The following is a 20,506-nucleotide window of genomic DNA, read 5'->3' on the forward strand; positions in this document are numbered from 1 at the left end:
TTAATGTCAGTAGGAAGAGGAATTCCCACTATGACACAGAGGGTTATGGATCTGGCGTTGTCTCTATGACAGGGTTCAATTCCCAGCCCAGTGCAGCGGGTTAAGGACCCAGCCTTGCCACAGCTGTGGTGTAGTTTACAGCTGTAGCTTGGATATGATCCTTGGCCTGGGAACTATTATACGCCATGACTATGGTCAAATATGTATATGAGAAGTACATAGGTAACAAGAAAGAGTCTGTTCATATTAAGATGCCACGGGGGAAAAAACAGCACCAAGCACAAGTCAGATATCAAAAGTCACAAGGACGGATGGCTATTGAACATGAAGTCACTCATTAGGCTACTCTAGATAGAGCTCAGTAGGTAACAATAAGGATTTACTTTACAATGGTTAATGATTTGCAGGTACTTTGCTGGATAAACAAAGTAGCTTGGTTTTAACATAAAGATTCAGAACTGAACACAACCAGGAGCTTCTTAGAGAAGGCCACTTTTAACAGTTTTATCCTCCCAAAGATCTCCTCATCTCCAAATTGTCTCCCCAGATTAAAATAGATGACTCAAACAGAGGACTCCTTTGTATGTCTTACTCTCCGTCAAAAAAAAAATGCTTGGACTTTTCGTATAGTTTGTAACTTACATCTTCAAGTTCAGTTGCAGCAATTGATGTCACGTATCCAGCAAATCTGCTGTCACTTCCACCATAAATTTCCTGGTCATAATAACCTGTAGAATCAAGGCCCACTCCTTGAGCTTCATCAAGAGCTGCCTTCTTGCCTTGAATTTCTCGAATCTGTGCTTCAATATCTAGAAGAAAATTAATAGATCTTGATTTCATTTTCCAAAACCATTCAACATAATGCATTTCTCTGATAGGTATTATTATTAAAAAAAAACTCTTCTAAATACAGAAACTTTAAAAAGTAACCATACTATAAGAGATTACAACAACTATACACAAGTACTGGCTTTTAATAAATTTAATACATCTCCCAACTCAACAGACAATACTTACACACACAAGAAATGCTTACTATTTCATCAACTATAAATTACTCTTTAAGAATGGACTACCGGGAGTTCCCATCGAGGCTCAGCAGTTAATGAACCCAACCAGTATCCATGAGGATGCAGGTCAGATCCCTGGCCTTGCTCAGTGGGTTATGGCTCCAGTGTTGCTGTGCACTGTGGTTTTAGGTGGCAGATGCAGTGGGATTCTATGATGCTGTGGCATAGGCTGGTGGCTACAGCTCCAGTTCGACCTCTAGCCTGGGAACTTCCATATGCCGCAGGAGTGGCCCTAAAAAGACAAAAAAAAAGAATGGACTACCAAAGCTTATTAAACTACTGCTGAATTCTAACCTTTTCCTAATTGAAAAATAATACTGTTGATGTTGATTATGGATCAAGAACAACACTAAAGATTGTTTAAACTCTACACTATCAGGAAAGTAAATATAGTACTATGGAGAATGGTTCTCGGCCTTGAATGTGCAACAAACTGTCTACAGATTTTGATTCTCTTAGAACGCAACAGGCATAGATCAGATACAAGTTTCTACATTCCTAACGAGCTCCCAGGTGGTGTCCTAACCATCTTCAATAGTAAAACAATAAAGCCTTAATTCTTTTTTTCTGGTCACACTTGTGGCATTTTGAAGTTCCTGAGCCGGGGTTGAATGTGAGCTGCAGCTGTGACCTGAGCCGCAGCTGCAACAATGCCAGATCCTTCAACCCACTGTGCCCTTGAACCCACACCTCTTCAGGGACCTGACCCACTGCAGTGGGATTCTTAACCCACTATGCCACAGAACTCCAAGTTTAAATTCTTAAGCATGGAATGCAGATCCCTACACAGCTTGGCTGCAACCATTTTACATTAGTTTTAAGATTTTAAGAATCAAAATGCCTGCCTTCAAATACTCTCTACTATTAATGCATTATTTAACCTATGTGTCTCGGTAACCTACAACAGAGAAGTTTTAAGGATTATATGACACAATAAGGATGAAACACTTAAGCATTCAATGAATGAATTAACTCGTGTGTCTTGCTCCCCAATAACCGTTTCTATTCTCATAGGAATGATATTCAGAAGACACACATTTGCTGAAATATCAACTCTTCTCAATAGCTTTTTTAATTTTTTTCAAGACTGATAAAAATTCAAACAGCACAATGAACACCCATATACTCCTCCCTATATTCAAGTGTTTATTTACATGAGATAAAGCAAATATACACATATACATGTAACTTTTCTAAACCATTTAAAACCCCTAGTATTTCAGCCTGTATTTCCAGACTTAGGTAGGGTCCTATCCTACAAAACCACAGTAGTTTAGCATGCTTAAGAAATTAAACCTTGGGAGTTCCCGTCGTGGCGTAGTGGTTAACGAATCCCACTAGGAACCATGAGGTTGCGGGTTCGGTCCCTGGCCTTGCTCAGTGGGTTAAAGGATCCGGCGTTGCCGTGAGCTGTGGTGTAGGTTGCAGACGCGGCTCGGATCCCATGTTGCTGTGGCTGTGGTGTCAGCCAGCGGCTACAGCTCTGATTAGACCCCTAGCCTGGGAACCTCCATATGCCGCGGAAGCGGCCCTAGGAAAGGCAAAAAGACAAAAGAAAAAAAAAGAAATTAAACCTTGGAGTCCCTGCTATGACTCAGAGGATTAAGAATCCAACTACAATGGCCTGGGTCACTGCAAGGGCACAAGTGCTATCTCGGGCCTGGCATAGTGGGTTAAAGGATCCCATGTTGCCACAGTTGTGGTTTAGGTCACAGCTATGGCTCAGATTCAATCCCTGGCCAGGGAACTTCCACATGCATTGGGTGTGGCCATTAAAAAAAAAAAAAAATGAAACCTTGATATGACATCTAAAATATAATCCAGTTTCCTATTTCCCCAAGTATCCTAGGAACATCCTTCACAGACGTTCTTTGATTCCTGATCCAATCAAGAACCAGGCACTGCATTTAGTTGTCCTGTATCTTCTGTCTCCTTTAATACAGACTAGTCTTCCAACCTTTTGAAAGTCTTTTTTGACACTAAGTTTAAATTACAAACTAATGTTTCTTTCTTTCTTTCTTTCTTTTTTTTAGGGCTGCACCTGCAGCATATGGAGTTTCCCAGGCTAGGGGTTGAATCAGAGCTGTAGCCACTGGCCTAAGCCACAGCAACGCCAGATCCAAATTCCATCTGTGACCTACACCACAGCTCATGGCAAAGCCAGATCCTCAACCCACTGACCAAGGCCAGGGATCAAACCTGCGACCTCTTGGACGCTAGTCAGATTGTTTCCACTCAGCCACAACTGGAATTCCTAATGTTTCACCTCAATAATCTGAATAATATATAGACAGGTGTGTAGAGAAACAGAGTTTCTACTGCCAACAGTCTGTAGCCTAACAAACAGATGCTTCAATTCTGGCCAGCTCATAACCTTCAACAGAATTAAGTCCTTTGACACCAGGCACTTTTTTAAAAGCTCATTTACTAGTTAGCAAGGTCCAAAAGGAAAAATTTCAAGAGACATAATGCAAATGCCCAACCCCAATCCCCAGCTAAGGGAGAAAACATCTGTAGTTCCTCAAGGTAAGTGTGATTTAAAGTAGAAAATGTAGGAGTTCCTGTAGTGGCTTAGTGGTTAACGAGTCCGACTAGGAACCATGAGGCTGCAGGTTCGATCCCTGGCCTCGCTCAGTGGGTTAAGGATCTGGCATTGCTGTGAGCTGTGGTGTAGGCTGCAGACATGGCTCGGATCCAGCGTTGCTGTGGCTCTGGCCGTAGGTGGGCGGCTACAGCTCCGATTAGACCCCTAGCCTGGGCACCTTAGCCTGGGCACCTCTATATGCCGAGGCGGCAGCCCTAGAAAAGACAAAATAAATAAATAAAGTAGAAAATGTAAGAGTTCCCATTGTGGCTCAGCAGTTAATGAACTCAACTAGCATCCATGAGGATGCAGTTCAATCCATGGCCTCGCTCAGTGGGTTAAGGATCCAGAGTTGCCGTGGGCTGTGGTGTAGGTCGAAGACGCAGAAAAGATCCTGCGGTACTGTGGCTGTGGAGTAGGCTGGTGGCTACAGCTCCAACTGGACCCCTAGCCTGGGAACTATCCACAAGTGTGACCCTAAAAAAAAAGACCAAAAAAAAAAAAATTAAATTAAATTATCATAAAGTAAAAAATGTAGTAAATATCTAGTTACTGCAAGGCACAGCTTGTGGGGGCAAGTTTCAGAAACTCAAAATAATGTAATATGTTTAATACTGAAATCAGTAGCCCTATTGTAAATACACCTCAAAATTTTTATACTGTGTTGCAGCACCACTATCTCTAGTTGTTTTTCTGACAATTCTCTCCTCAAAACTGTTTCAGCAGGCTAGGCAGCCAGGAGCCTCTGCCGTGATTAATCACAAAATGAAATATCCACATTTGAACTGGGTCATTCATTCATTCTTTTGTCTACTTCTGTTTCTGTCTTAAGTATTGTGTGTATATATGTAAGTTTTAACCTGTATTTGCTCCCCTCCCCCACCCCAGGAACACTTTTCTCCTGGAACAGAAGAGAGCTCTCAGGGGTTAGTAAAATTGACTAAAGGGTGAGCGGAGATCTATTCTTTATTTTTTACTTTCTGAACACTTCCATTTTAGAAATGTTTGTGGCTTTTTATTTTATTTTTGCCTTTTGTCTTTTTAAGGCTGCACTCGAGGCACATGGAGGTTCCTGGATTTGGAGCTGAATCGGAGCTACAGCTGCCGGCCTATGGCCACAGCCACAGCCACAGCACCACCAGATCCAAGCCGCGTCTGCGACCCACACCGCAGCTCATGGCAACACTGGATCCTTAACCCACTGAGCAAGGCCAAGGATCAAACCTGCGTCTTCATGAATACTAGGGTTTGTTAACCCCTGAGCCATGACAGGAATTCCTGTTTGTGGCTTTAAAAAAAAAAAAAAAAAAAAAAAAAAAAGGTGCATGTATCACTTTAAGTAAATAAAGAACAACAAATGCTTTTTTTTTTTTTTTCTTTTAAAGAACCACAAGGAGTTCCCGTGGCTCAGTGGTTAATGAATCCGACTAGGAACCAAGAGGTTGCGGATTTGATCCCTGGCCTTGCTCAGTGGGTTAAGGATCCGGTGTTGCCATGAACTGTGGTGTAGGTTGCAGACTCGGCTTGGATCCTGTGTTGCTGTGGCTCTGGTGTAGGCTGATGGCTACAGCTCTGATTCGACCCCTAGATTGGGAACCTCCATATGCTGTGGGTGTGGCCCAAAAAAAGACCAAAAAAAAAAAAAAAAAAAAAGAACCATAAATGCTACTGATATCAGGATCCAGGCAGGAAACACAGGTCAATCAGGCAAGCCAAATATTGTGCAAATCACCCCTCTATAGCATCAGTGTGTGCAGGAGCTCCCATCATGGCTCAGTGGGTTAAGAACCCAACACAGTATCCCTGAGGATGGGAATTCAATCCCTGGCCTTGCTAAATGGATTAAGGATCGGCATTGCTGCAAGCTGTGGCATAGGTTGCAGATTCAGCTTGGATCAGGTGTTGCTGTGGCTACGGTGTAGCCCCTAGTAGTTCCCTAGCCTGGGAACTTCCATACACCACAGGTGCAGCCATAAAAAGAAGAAAAAAAAAAAAAAAAAAGCCAGCAGTGGGGTCTACTAACCCCTTACATTGACACCTGGGGCATCTGTTCCAAGGACAGACTGCTAGGCCTCAGATAAACTAAATCAGAAACTCTGCATTGTTAAAAAACACTCCAGGAAGCTCTTATCTAGCTCATCATCCCTCCTTTTCTGGCCCCAGCCCTCTCTCACCAAATCATCCATTTTATACTTTGTTCCAGGTCAAGCACAACTAAAAAACCAGAAAACGGGTACTGTCTCACAAAAATTGCATCACATCTATCATTATGCAGCTTGCCTCCCCCCCCCCACTTAACACATCACAGACAGCTTCATTTTCCTTCTAAAGAACTTCTCCATCCTGTTTTTCAGCAGTTATTATCCTTTATTTGGATAATATATTTATTCAGCAACTACTTTCATCTACTGTATTTTACCTACTGATTTTATGTACCTGCTGTTTAGCAACAGTTTTTTTACAAAGGTACACAGATATTGAGTTAGCTTTTGTAAAAAGCCTGTATGTATCACCACTAGATACCTATTAAATCAAAACTTAGCAACAAAATTACCTAGCTCAAAATCTTCTGGATTAGGCAACTGTTCATAGTTAGTAATTCTGAAGGGGAGTTTATTACCAAATTTCTCCGGTTGTTTACGTAGTTCAACCAGTTACTGTTTCTGTATGTTTATATGGATAAAAAAATCCAAAAGCTAGTGGGGTTTGTTTCGCATTATAAACTGCAGCACATTTATACAAATTGTTATCCACAAAATTACAACAGATTTTACAAAACTCACCAGTTATGCAAATCATAGAATTAAAAACTAGAAAACTCAGAATATTTTAATATGCCAAAATATTAAATGTAATACACTCAAATATTTAGGAGCAAACAAATGTGTCACTATGTTCATAAATATGATAACTGTGTGTTTTGTCCCCAAAATATATTTTAAAAGTTTTAACAGTATAGCATATATATGTATGTGTATGTGTAGCCTTTTTAGGGCCGTATCCGTGGCATATGGAAGTTCCCAGGCTAGGGGTCGAATGGAGCCCTAGCTGCCAGCAATGCCAGATCCTTAACCCACTGAGCGAGGCCAGGGATCGAACCCTCGTCCTCATGAATACTATACTGGTTGGATTTGTTACCGCTGAGCCACAATGTGAACTCCCAAAATATATAAAATTAGCAGAACAAATAGAGCAAAATATTAAGAACTAGTAAAGCTGGGCAATGTGTTCATTATACTTTTCCTACACTATACATTTCATAATAAAAATGTAACTTTCAACCTGTAGAGTTCATTAAAAGTAATTTCCTAAATATTTCTCTCTAGCAAAGGTTTGTAAAATTCCAGCTTCAAATTTTATAAACATTCTACATCTCTGGGAAAGACAAACAAGTTGTCCCTAACTCCTCATTTTCAAAGCTATCTAATACTAAATTATAGCTACTGGTATGCAAGTATTCCTATATTTTCTTAAATGCAACTGACTAAAAATAAGCAAATAGTTTTGTTTGTTTGTTTGTTTTCTGCCTTTTTGTCTTTTTAGGGCTGCACCCAACAGTATATGGAGGCTCCCAAGCTAGGGGCTGAATCAGAGCTATAGCTGCCAGCCTATACCACAGTCACAGCACCACGGGACCTGAGCCACATCTGGAACCTACAACCAGAGCTCACAGCAATGCTGGATCCTTAACCCATTGAGCAAAAAAAGGGATCGAACCCACACCCTCATGGATACTAGTTGGGTTCGTTAACCACTGAGCCACGACAGGAACTCCAGCAAAAAGATATTTTTTGACAACAAGTGATTTTGAAAGCATAAGACTTGCTAGCAAGTATGAAAAAAAAAAAATGAGAGGGAACATACCCAAAATAATAACCAGATGTCTAAAATATTAAATACAAGACTTGAGGAGACAAAGACAGAAGGAAATGTTTATGCTAATCGCTCTCTAGTTCAATGACAAACATGAACAAATATTCCATTTTTACCTAATCCTTTTCAATGTAGAATCTTTGTAATTCAAGACATTCAGATGTGAAAATAGAGAAAATGGACACTGTGTGCTAGAAACTGGACAACAAACCAGGATCTCCTAGTGGCCACAAATATGACTGCCAAGAGCTGGTACTCTAATACACTCAAATCCATAAACATTCCAGTCTTCATATAGTATGTGTCAATTGTTTATACCTCTTTATTACCAAGTAACACTCCATAATTTTACAGTGTGTTCATCCATTCTCTATTTGAGCAATATTCAAGTTGTCTGCAGTTTGTAGAGACACAAATAAAGCTGCTATAAACAATAATGTACAGGTTTTTGTGAGAACGTACATTTGAATACCACTTGGGTAAACACCTAGGAATAGGATCACTGGGACTTATAAAAAGTACGTTTAATTTTATCAGAAACTTTTGGAGCCCTTTTAGTGGGTTTACTTAAGAAAATATAAGGATAGAGGAGAGCTGAATTATTTTGTGCAACAGAAGAATTCTGAGAAATGAAATGGAGAAGAGAAACTACAGGAAAAAGTAAAATGAAGAAAAGTTGGGATTGGAGTTCCCGTTGTGGCTCAGTGGTTAACGAATCCGACTAAGAACCATGAGGTTGCAGGTTTGATCCCTGGCCTCTCTCAGTGAGTTAAGGATCCAACATTGCTGTGGGCTGTGGTGTAGGTTGCAGATGAGGCTCGGATCCTGCATTGCTATGACTCTGGTGTAGGCCAGCAGCTATAGCTCCAATTAGACCCCTAGCCTGGGAACCTCCATATGCCTTGGATGCAGCCCTAGAAAAAACAACAACAAAAAAAAGTAAATAAAAAAAGAAAAGTTGGGATAAAGGAGATTATAAAATTCCACAGTTTTATGGTATTAAAGTGTAATGGGAGGTAGAAAAATCTAACATGGATTTCTAAATTATCAGATTATCTGGATGAAAGCCTCACTTCTGTTCTCCACCCAATCCTACCCCTATCTTCAGAAAAATTTATTGGGGGAAAGGGGAACTGCTGCAGTAGGACTCTTGGTTACTTACGCTAGGTACTCAAAAAAAGCCAGCAGGGATTCCCTAGCTTGACAGAAGATTTGGAATCTTAAAAATAAAATTATGCCTAGTCCTTCAAATTCCCAGACTTGGCATAGTCTGGAAGTGGCTGAAAAAAAGCCATAGGCAAGAAACCAAAGCCTAGTTAAGCATTAAATTTGTATTTACCAGAGAGCCTGCAAGAGCCTCACTAAAGGAAGATCCTTGAGGGTAAACTGTCAGGAATGGGGTTTTTCAGAGTTGTCTTATATCTCTGCAGATTAAGGATCCAGCATTGTCATTGTAGAGGCTCAAGGTTACTGCTGTGGCATGGGTTTAATACCTGGCCCTAGGACTGCCATATGCTTTCCATATGCTGCAGACACCATCAGGTACCTCAGAAAACTAAATATAGAACTATCATATGATCCAGCAATCCCATTCCTGGGCATATATCGGGACAAAATGCACCCTTATGTTCACTACAGCCCTATTTACAATAGCCAGGACATGGAAACAACCTAAATGTCCATCAATAGATGAATGGATTAGGAGTTCCCATTGTGGCACAGCGGAAACTAATACAACTAGGAACCATGAGGTTGCAGGTTTGATCCCTGACTTCACTCAGTGGGTTAAGGATCTGGCTTTGCCATGAGCTATGGTGTAGGTCACAGATGCGGCTCAGATCTGGCATTGCTGTGGCTCTAGTGTAGCCTGCGACAACAACTCTGATTAGACCCCTAGTCTGGGAACCTCCATGTGCCACGGGTGTGGCCCTAAAAAGACAAAACACAAAAAAATAAAAAGCTAAAAATTAAAAAAAAAAGATGAATGGGTTAAGATGTGGTACATGTACACATTGGAATACTACTCAGCCATAAAAAAGAACAAAATAATGCTAACTGCAGCAACATGGATGGAACTAGCGATTCTCATACCAAATAAAGTCAGAAAGAGAAAGACAAATACTGTATGTTATTGCTACATGTGAAATCTAAAATGAGGCCCAAAGAACCTATCTACAGAAGAGAAACAAACTCATGGACATAGAAAACAAACTTGTGGTTGCTGAGAGAGAGGGAGTGGGCTGGACTGGGAGTGTGGGATCAGAAGATGTAAACTAGGAGTTCCCGTCGTGGCGCAGTGGTTAACGAATCCGACTAGGAACCATGAGGTTGCGGGTTCGATCCCTGCCCTTGCTCAGTGGGTTAACGATCCGGCGTTGCCGTGCGCTGTGGTGTAGGTTGCAGACGCGGCTCGGATCCTGCGTTGCTGTGCCTCTGGCGTAGGCCGGTGGCTACAGCTCCGATTGGACCCCTAGCCTGGGAACCTCCATATGCCGCGGGAGCGGCCCAAGAAATAGCAACAACAACAACAAAAGACAAAAAAAAAAAAAAAAAAAAAAAAAAAAAAAAAAAAAAAAAAAAAAAAAAAAAGAAGATGTAAACTATTACACTTGGGATGGATAAGCAGTGAGGTTCTGCTATATAGCACAGGGAACTAAATCCAATCACTTGTGAAGGAACATGGTGGAAGATATGAGAAAAGAATATATATACATACAACTGGGTCACTTTGCTGTACAGCACAAATTGACAGAACACTGTAAATCAACTATAATTTTTAAAAAATTTTAAGAAAAAATTAAGATGGGAAGAGCACCAGAATTTGCAACTCCTTTGTTAGATTTCCTTGCCATGACTAGTCCAATCTAAACCTGAAGTAAGCTCTCAGAACTGTGCTCAGGAGTTCCCGTCGTGGCGCAGTGGTTAACGAATCCAACTAGGAACCATGAGGTTGCGGGTTCGGTCCCTGCCCTTGCTCAGTGGGTTAACGATCCGGCGTTGCCGTGAGCTGTGGTGTAGGTTGCAGACGCGGCTCGGATCCCGCGTTGCTGTGGCTCTGGCGTAGGCCGGTGGCTATAGCTCCGATTCAACCCCTAGCCTGGGAACCTCCATATGCCGCAGGAGCGGCCCAAGAAATAGCAACAATAACAACAACAACAAAAAGACAAAAGACAAAAAAAAAAAAAGAACTGTGCTCATTCCAAAAGCCAGTAATTTTCTTGGGCTTCCCTTGCTTGCAGGCCTCCTGACATCCTGATTGCAGCCGCAGTGATGGAAGAGTCTAGGAGGGAGTTGTGAGAAGTTCCCCAGAGGCCTAGGGGTTAAGGATTCAGCTTTGTCACTGGCATGGTTCAGGTCACTGCCATGGCACGAGTTCAATCCCTGGCCCGGGAACATACGACAAGCTGAGGGGTACCACCAAAAAAATTAAGAATTTTTTTAAAATAAGAGGGATCTATGAGTGTTTTTACTGTCATCTTTTCCTTTCCCTCCACACTGTGGGAAACTCTATAGGACGAAGGTAGTGCAACAATTTTTTTTTTTTGTCTTTTTTGCTATTTCTTGGGCCGCTCCTGCGGCATATGGAGGTTCCCAGGCTAGGGGTCGAATCGGAGCTGTAGCCACCGGCCTACACCAGAGCCACAGCAACGCGGGATCCGAGCTGCATCTGCAACCTACACCACAGCTCACGGCAACGCCACGCCGGATCGTTAACCCACTGAGCAAGGGCAGGGACCGAACCTGCAACCTCATGGTTCCTAGTCGGATGTTAACCACTGTGCCACGATGGGAACTCCTTTTTTTGTTGTTGTTGACTGCAACAAATTAATTGCAAAAAAAAAAAAAAAAAGAGATAAGGATAAAGATTTAAGACTAATCACAATTTATAGACTTTTGGAACTTGATTCAAACAAACCGTGGAAAAATGTTTATAAGAAAATCAGCAAAACCAAACACTGATGGTTATTTCACATTAATTTTGATGCAAAAATGGTATTTTCAAAAAGTCCTTACATTTTACAGATATACACTGAAAAAATGAAAAAGTAAAATTATACACCTGGAGAGTTCCCTTCTGGTGCAGTGGATTAAAGTACCAGTGTAGTCACTGCTGTGGCACAGGTTCAATCCCTGGCAGGGGAACTTCCACATGCCTCAGGAATGGTAAAAAAAAAAAAAGAAAAAAAAAAGATACACTTGGGATTTGCGTCAAAATAATGGGAAAGTTGGAAAAGACCAATGAAGAGATTCAACAACAATAAATATAATAAAATTCATTGAGTATTAAAAAAAATAAGCCTTATTAAGAGAAAAAAAAGATTCAACAAAAGTGGCCCTTCACTTACAACTGTTCAAGCTAGAAGATGGATGCAAGGTGGGATGTTCATTTCATGATTTTATTTTTGTATGTTTTCAAAAAAAGTTAAAATTTTTAAAAGCATGGTTTTCGGTTTTTCCCTTTTTCCCCTCATTCCTGGCTCTTTCTTATACCCCTTAAAACCACATCCTCTGACTCTCTGCAACAGAAAACAAAAGTTCTCTTTTCTCTGAAATGGAGTCCTCTGCTACACATACATAGAGTTCTTTTTAGCTTTTTTATGTAATTTCTTTAACTTTAAAAGTTCCAATTCTTCTGTCATTTTTTTCTTTCCCAGCTTTACTGATCCTGCAAACGATGGTAATGTAAAATCTTCTAAATGTTAAGATATTTTAAGAGTTCCCATCGTGGCTCGGGGGGAATGAATCCGACTAGGAACCATGAGGACGCGGCTGGATCCCTGGCCTCGCTCAGTGGGTTAAGGATCTGGTGTTGCCGTGAGCTGTGGTGTGAACTGTCGTGTAGGTCACAGACTCAGCTCAGATCCTGTGTTGCTATGGCTGTGGTGTAGGCCGGCAGCTGCAGCTCTCATTAAACCCCTAGCCTGGGAACCTCCATATGCCACCCGAGTGTGGGCCTGAAAAACAAACAAACAAACAAACAAAAAGATATTTTAAAAACTAAATTTGCTCCAATGTACAGAAATGCTATTATCTGATAGAAACCTGTCTTTGGAAGGGAATTCTGGCTCTTTGAGTATTTTCAGCTATCAGAGAACAAAACCTTCCCTAGAAGACAAAGGTTAATTAACAGTGTAAATTAATGAATAAATTTATGAACTGACCCATTTGAAATCTTACTTTATTAAATAAATAAATTTTCATTTACTTAAAAATTTCTCTATTACTTTTATAATCCCCAAAATGTGAGAACTTAAAATTACAGGCATTTTTCTGAAAATACATCCAATGTTTTATCTGGGAATTGAGTCTGACATCAAAAGATACTACTGGTGGAACTAGAGATCTTTTAAAAGATGGGCAACATCTAATCTACTGTTTGTATTTTAAAGTAAGATTTAAACATCAAACTCTGTGCTAAACCACCACTGACCATATCAGATACACCTGCTCCCCACCAAATCTGCCCTTCTAATAGTTTCCCCTTCTTTGCCTTTCTTTTTTCTATGCCTCAGTGCTAAGTTCAGCTTACAGCACCTCCTCCTCCTTGATGTGTCTTGATTCCTCATTTTTAATTTATATTATTTGCAACATTCAAATCACTGTTCATTATGTGTTACAGACTCAGCCTTTTGCATGTTAATCATTCACTGACACCTTTCAGTCTGGTCCATAAGCGATATATATTCTAAACCAGTTAGAAGCAAGTGGTAAGCAAGGATTTCTCAAATATTAGACTTCTAAATGATATACAGAAAAACAGGAAGTATATTCTGTATATTCTCAATCTTTTCCTTAAACAAAATCCTAGTAGGACAACTAGTTATAGTGGAAAATTATTTTACTGAACACTACAGATAACAGTCCCTAAATGATTAATTCCTTACTAATATCAATTCTTAATTCTACAGAAAGTTTTTTCAAAATCTTTAAGCAACTTTTTTCTTTTTGACTAGCAACATTCATGCTGATGTGTATACATGTATAACTGAATCATCCTGCTTTACAGCAGCAATTATCACAACATTGTAAATCACATACTTCAATAAAACTTTAAAAAATGAAAAAATTCATGCTGGATATCTACAAAACCAAAACAATAACTACTCTGAACATAGAAATATAATAAATCTCCGAAGATGCAGAGTAATAAAATGACTTTTCCAGCCATTCTGCAAGCAAACCATTAGGGAGAGAACTTTTTCAGCCTTGTGATACCACCCAAAATCCATTCAAGGGATAATGGCAAAACAAATTAACGTATGGCATTTCTGGATAATCCATTTTTTTTTCTTCCCAAAACAGAAAAATGTTTGTTCCCTCACTGGCGAAAATATCTCAAAAACTGCTGGATGGGAAGATTATGTACATTAATAACTGTATACACTTGACACAATTTAACATGCAAAAAGGAATTACATCTTGATTTGAATAGGTCCAGCTCTTTTTATAGTTCAATACTGGAAAGTATAACCCACACTGACGGGGGGGGGGGGGGGGGAATAAAAAAAAGTAGTAACAATAACTGGGTTGTTAAAAAAATCATATTGGAAGGCACAATAATAACCTACTTCAGTTTGAATACAATATTATTTACCTCACGATACTCAATTACAAACTACTGACGCAGCCATCACTTTAACAATAAATTACAAGGTACAAAGAAATGTCTTTAGCAGCCAACATTATTTAGGATGAAAACATTATATAAACCTTTTCAATTAAAAAAAACATGATATAGACAACTCTAAGACAAAAATTAAACAAATATTACTTTTTTTTTTTTTTTTTTGTCTTTTTGCTATTTCTTTGGGCCGCTCCCGCGGCATATGGAGGTTCCCAGGCTAGGGGTTGAATCGGAGCTGCAGCCACCGGCCTACGCCAGAGCCACAGCAACGCTCGATCTGAGCTATGTCTGTGACCCACACCACAGCTCACAGCAACGCTGGATCCTTAACCCACTGAGAGAGGCCAGGGATTGAACCTGCAACCTCATGGTTCCTAGTGGGATTCGTTAACCACTGCGCCACGACGGGGACTCCAATATTACACATTTTAAAAACTGCGCCAGTGGGGATCAAATTCAACTACTTCAATAGCCTAAAAACAGTTGCTCTTACCCGGTCTAGGTCATCCTTCACTCTGCAATCAATTATTTATTAAATCACAGTCGTAATCTGTTACTGGGAGAAAGAAAGGGGCACTTGATCTTGTAAATACTGGAAAGCCAGAGTTTTGAAAGCCCAGCATTCAAAGCCTTCTCTGATTCTAACCTTAACATTCTCTCTGAGCTCAGGAGATTCCCAAAATACATTAAATCCTACTCCTCACCTATCTTAGCCAAACAGATGCATCCAAACCAACCTACCAGTTCAAAGGTCAATGTTTATGTGCCCCCCTTTCTGTAAAACTCTTAATACTTCCAATGAAAATTAATTTCTCAATGTTGATAAAAATATTCAGCACTCATCATACACCAGGTACTGTGGATACCAAAATATACAGTTTCTGTACAAAACAACCTCAATATAAATTCTAAGTAATAAAGATTTATAGAGTAGCACAAAAACACCCCAAAACAAACAGACAAACAAAAAACCTGGAGATTAACACGTGAAAACATAAATGGACCGTGAAGAAGGTTCTCTAGGAAAACGTCATGAGGAAAGAACAAGAAACTAATAAGTAAATACTATAAATGTTTAGTAGAAATACTATAAATCTCTAGTAAACATTTATCACATTCTGTTTTATACCCCAAAGTGATTAACAATGTCTTGTTTACAAATGGTGCTCAGATGTGAAACTGAATGCTCCAATACTTTCTTTATGGCATCAGCTAATTCATATTGATAGAGAGCATTAACCCCAAATAAAAGAGCAATTTTGGCAAATGAACTGCAATCCTCCTTAGACCAAAACTTTCAACTTGGTTTCTAAAATGAAGGAAAACGAATCGTAACTTTGACATTCCTATGTCAAAGGTACCAATAAACAAGTAACCAAAGCCACAAAATGCCCCCAAAGAATAACCTACTCCTGAATGAACAAAAATAGCCAACATCTTTACATTTTCTATTTTACAAAAGGTATGTTTGAGATAGTCTAAAGACAGAAAAGTAAGTGCCTAAAAAACACTTCTGGGTTAAAACAAGTGTTTAAACCCTAAATTCCTAACAAGAATTTACTACCAATTCATGAGCCTGTTTCCTAAGTTGCAGAAAACTGAACTTCAGTTAATAGTCCCAACCAACATTTCCAGATGCATCTTCTTTTACCCTCCTTTCACTCTCTTCCTGCCATAGTCAACTACTCAAACACATCTTTGACGACTCACTGCCTAGTAACAGGACGTTCTCTCAGGCTCCAATGTCCTCCCCTAATTTAAAACTCACAGATCCTTTTAGACCAGGGACACGTCACCTTCTCTATGAAATAGCCCTAGGCACAAGTTAATCACGCCGTTACCCAGGTTCCCAGAGTGTATTGCTTATACTTCTGTTTAAACATTCATTTGCCTCATAAAAGAATGAAGATGTAAACACATCTGTTTCTCCACTAAGCTATAAAACTTGATGGCCTTAGCCTTTGTTACCTCTCACAGACCAGGCCAGGCACCTAGAAACGACGTGTGAAATGTGTCTCTCTTGGACGCTAATGTTTGATGAAAATTTCAAATTCCAAGTCAGAAATTAGGAATGCAGCTCCAACCTCCCAAACCTCATCTTTTCTCAAAATGACCCTATTTCCTGCCATTTCTGGATACTCTCCAACAAATTCAAGCCTATTCCCAACATCTCCCAATTTTGCATACTCTGTATTCCACAAAACTTCAAAAGATTTGGCCATTAATTAATGTGCCTTTCCCTCTTCCACCAATAATCAATCAATCTGCAAAGAAAAAAGACCAACATTATACTAAAAGTGGTCAACAGAGGGAAAAACTACCAAATCATTTTGAACAAGAAACTCAAGAACGTATCTTAAACGCCTTAAGAGATACAAATTAACCAAGGGTAAGAGTAATGGGCCTCGGCTTGACTAAACCCGATTTAGGGCTGCCCGGAAAGCGGCTGCGGTGTTTGAGCGCATCTGACTCTCCTATCCACAAACTATATCAACGGCAGTTCCGAGAGACGAGAAAGACTTTGTTCTCATGCTCAGTAATCCTCCTTAGCGAGCTGTTTAAAGGAGACCCTCTGATCAGAGGAAAGCGACGCTGAAGCAGCAGCACCCGAACACGGAACAAAGCGCCTGTCGGGGCTGTATGAGTAGGACGCCATTACGCGGGGCAGTGGCCTGCGCCGCTGGCGCGGAGCAGACGACCCGGGCCCCGAAGCGCGAGCTCGGCCTCCCACAAAAGCTACAGGAAGAGGCAGAAACCTACGAAGACAAAGTCTTGGCAGGTTGGGAAGCGGAGAACACATGTAACTAAGGAAGGACCGCTTACCTTCGTGAGTCTTGGCGATCTTCGCCATTTTGTCCACTCGAACACACAGACGGAACTGGCGCTCCCCAGAACTTCCGCTCGTCGCCGCTGCCACGGAGAAAAATAGCTGGGGGGAGCGGGCCTCCGCGCACGCGCCAAGCGGGAGCGCGCTCCGTCGGATAACACGTGATCGAGCAGCCACCTAGATAGAACAGAAAGGTGCATTGTGGGTGAAGGGAGGAGTCGGAATTGGGCCCGGAGGCAGTTTTCGGGGTAAACCATCCAAGAGCTGGAAGAGCTATAGTCTCTTAAGCTAAGTTTCCCTTGAAGTTAAGTGAATTCCTTCAGGACAGTTTAAACGTCTCTAAGGTTTCATTAATGTTTCAGGGATGGAAGAAGCCTCAAACCTTCGATCCTCTTTCTCCAAATTCACCAGAAGGTGTTTGGGGGCTAGACAAAAGCTTTATCTTGTCTCAGCTGTTGCAGATGAGAATGCGCAACTTGGAAACAGTTGCGCATTCTCATCGCTTGCGCTGTAATTCAAGGTCACTGTTCTTTCTTTTAAAAGAACTACTTAGTATTTGGGTAGGAGTTTATTGGGGGGGGGAGGGTTGTTTTTGCTTGCCTTTTCTAGGGCCGCTTCCCGTGGCATATGGAGGTTCCCAGGCGAGGGGTCTAGTTGGAGCTGTAGCCGCTGGCCTAGGCCAGAGCCACAGCAAGGCAGGATCCGAGCCGCATCTGCGACCTACACCACAGCTTACCGGCAAGGCAGGATCCTTAACCCACTGAGCAAGGCCAGGGATCAAAGCCGCAAACCTCAAGGTTCCTAGTCGGATTCCTTAACCACTGCGCCACGACGGGAACTCCAAGGTGGGGGTTTCATTTACGATTGTTCCGAGACACTATTGAAATTCACTTAAGGTGGGTAAATTGTTGCTAATCTCATTTTAGAAAACTAAGGCCGGGTGTGTAGATAAATTGTGCAAGGTCACACAGGTTACACAGCAGAAACTCTGCCACTCTTTTAAAGTCTTTTAACTTTGTGAGTTCTTAGAAAAGCCCACATTGTCAACAATAACATTGATATGATTTTCCTAATCCTAAACATCATTCCTAGATCAGGAATTTTTAAAAGAATACAGAGGGTTCCCGCTGTGACACAGTGGGTTAAGGATCTGGCATTGCCACAGCTATGGCGTAAGCTGCAGATGTGGCTGCTCAGTTTCCATCCCTGGACCAGGAAATTACATGTGCCATAAATTTATTTTTGAAAAGAAAATTACGAATCAAAAATGCACCTTCTGGAGTTCTCATTGTGATTCTGCAGGTTTCCGGTGCAGCCAAAAAGGAAACTCCACTTTTTTTTTTTCCTCTAAGCATCAACTACATGAGCATAGCCTTACACTGTCACACTGTCCTTGGACTTTGAAGAACATAAGAATTTAGGACAGAAGTTGATACGGGAAACAGCCAAGAAATCAGGTAAGGGTCATGTTATAGCCATCACAAAGAAAACAGTTTACCTCGCTGTGTGACAGACTCACAATACAAACAGAAGTACAAAGTTTAGTAACAAAAAAGTGAGAATAACCTCAATGAAATAATTTGATGGGTTAAAATTTTCAGTTTAATTCAATTTTTAAATTTAGTTTAAACAATAGTTGGGAGAGGAGTTCCCATCGTGGTTCAGTGGTTAATGAATCCGACTAGGAACCATGAGGTTGCAGGTTCCATCCCTGGCTTTGCTCAGTGGGTTAAGGATCCAGCATTGCTATGAGCTGTGGTGTAGGTTGCAGACTCGGCTCAGATCCCGAGTTGCTGTGGCTGTGGTGTAGGCCGGCGGCTATAGCTCCGATTCGACCCCTAGCCTGGGAACCTCCATAGGCTGCGGGAGCGGCCCTAGATAAGGCAAAAAGACAGGGGGAAAAAAAAAAAAAGTTGGGAGAAAAAGGATGAGATCAGAAAAGAACATGTAAATTATTATGCGTAGATTATTATAGATTATTATATGTGGTATAGGTTGAAGGTGTGGCTCAGATACATCATTGCTGTAGCTCTGGAGTAGGCCTGCAGCTGCAGCTCCGATTCAACCCCTAGCCCAGGAACTTCCATATGCTAAAGGTGCAGGCATACAAAGGGAAAAAAAAAAAAAAAAAAAAAAAGAGTTCCTCTTGTGGCACAGCAGAAATGAACCTGACTAGGAACTATGAGGTTTCGGGTTCGATCCCTGGCCTTGGTGTAGGTCGCAGATGCCAAGTCTGATCTTATGTTGCTGTGGCTATGGTGTAGGCCAGCAGCTGTGGCTCTGATTAAACCCCTATCCTGGGAACCTGCATCTGCTGTGGGTGCAGCCCTAAAAAGAAAAAAAAAAAAAAAAAGAAAGAAAAAGAAAAATCCAACATCCTTCTTAAAATTTTTTAATTAAAAAAAAATTTTTCTTTTTACGCCATGGCCACAGCAACACCAGATCTGAGCTACCTCTGTGACCTATGCCACAGCTCGTGGCAGTGCCAGATCCTTAACCCACTGAGCAAAGCCAGAGATCAAACCTGCATTCTCGTGGACACTATGTCAGTTTCTTAACCTGCAGAGCCACAGTGAGAACTCCAGAAGCTGCATTTTTGATTCATGATTTTCTTTTCAAAAAGATATATTCGGAGTTCCCGTCGTGGCGCAGTGGTTAATGAATCTGACTAGGAACCATGAGGTTGTAGGTTTGATCCCTGCCCTTGCTCAGTGGGTTAACGATCAGGCGTTGCCGTGAGCTGTGGTGTAGGTCGCAGACACGGCTCAGATCTTGTGTTGCTGTGGCTCTGGCGTAAGCCGGTGGCTACAGCTCTGATTCAACCCCTAGCCTGGGAACCTCCATATGCCACTGGAGCGGCCCAAGAAATAGCAAAAAGACATATAATAATGGATATTTGTAAATGATGGAATTATGCTTGTTCTTTTTCTTTACAATTTTTTAATATTTTCCAGATACTCTGCTATGAGCATGTTGTTGTTGTTGTTGTTTTTATGGGCAGAAAATAAAGTGAAATGAAATGAAAATCATTTGCAAAGTTGTCATCACATGTCCTCTGTCTTTCCAAGAGAGAAGCTGTGTCTGCTGGCCACTTGCATTATGTGGACATTTCTCTAGAATCCTAGCTATTAAGTTACTTTTGTAGGGCAAGGGCATATATGGGGTAGTGAGATATGAGAGACTTTGCCAAAAATCAAGGGAGACTTCATTCTCTTATTCTTCTTCTAAAGATGAATTGTCTTTAATAAAACAGTGACTTGGATATACAGATAATAAGAAATGAGGGGGTTTTTTTAAGTAAGTATCCTTTCCACTTTCAATATTAATAAATGACAATTAGATATTACTTAAAATGGATTTCCTACCCTTTCTGGTAGGTTTTTTTATTTCAAAAGTTAGAAGGGGTGATCTGCCCCCCTTTTAATAACAGAGGCAATTAAGAGTGATGACACCCAATTAAAAGGAGAATCTATTCCTTTCCTTATTAAAGGCACTTGGAGGCTCACTTTTTCTAGTCTCAAAAAAAA

The 20,506-nt window shown here is 40.9% G+C and overlaps 1 protein-coding gene across 8 annotated transcripts in view; it reads right to left on the reverse strand.

Moving 5' to 3' along the window:
- SF3B1 (splicing factor 3b subunit 1) overlaps window positions 1-20,506 on the reverse strand; it is a 63,051-nt gene that overhangs the window by 27,819 nt on the left and 14,726 nt on the right. For all 8 annotated transcript variants that reach the window (XR_002339209.1, XR_002339208.1, XR_002339207.1 and 5 more), the window contains exons 2-3: window positions 16,976-17,156; window positions 643-809 (exon numbers count right to left, since the gene is read on the reverse strand). Coding sequence is in view for 1 of the 8 variants with exons in the window: in XM_001928794.4 (XP_001928829.1) it covers window positions 643-809; window positions 16,976-17,003 (195 nt within the window). In the remaining 7 variants the exon portion in view is untranslated. The remainder of the gene's footprint in view (window positions 1-642; window positions 810-16,975; window positions 17,157-20,506) is intronic.

This window comes from Sus scrofa, chromosome 15 (genome assembly GCF_000003025.6).
Source record: "Sus scrofa isolate TJ Tabasco breed Duroc chromosome 15, Sscrofa11.1, whole genome shotgun sequence".
Lineage (NCBI taxonomy): Eukaryota > Metazoa > Chordata > Mammalia > Artiodactyla > Suidae > Sus > Sus scrofa.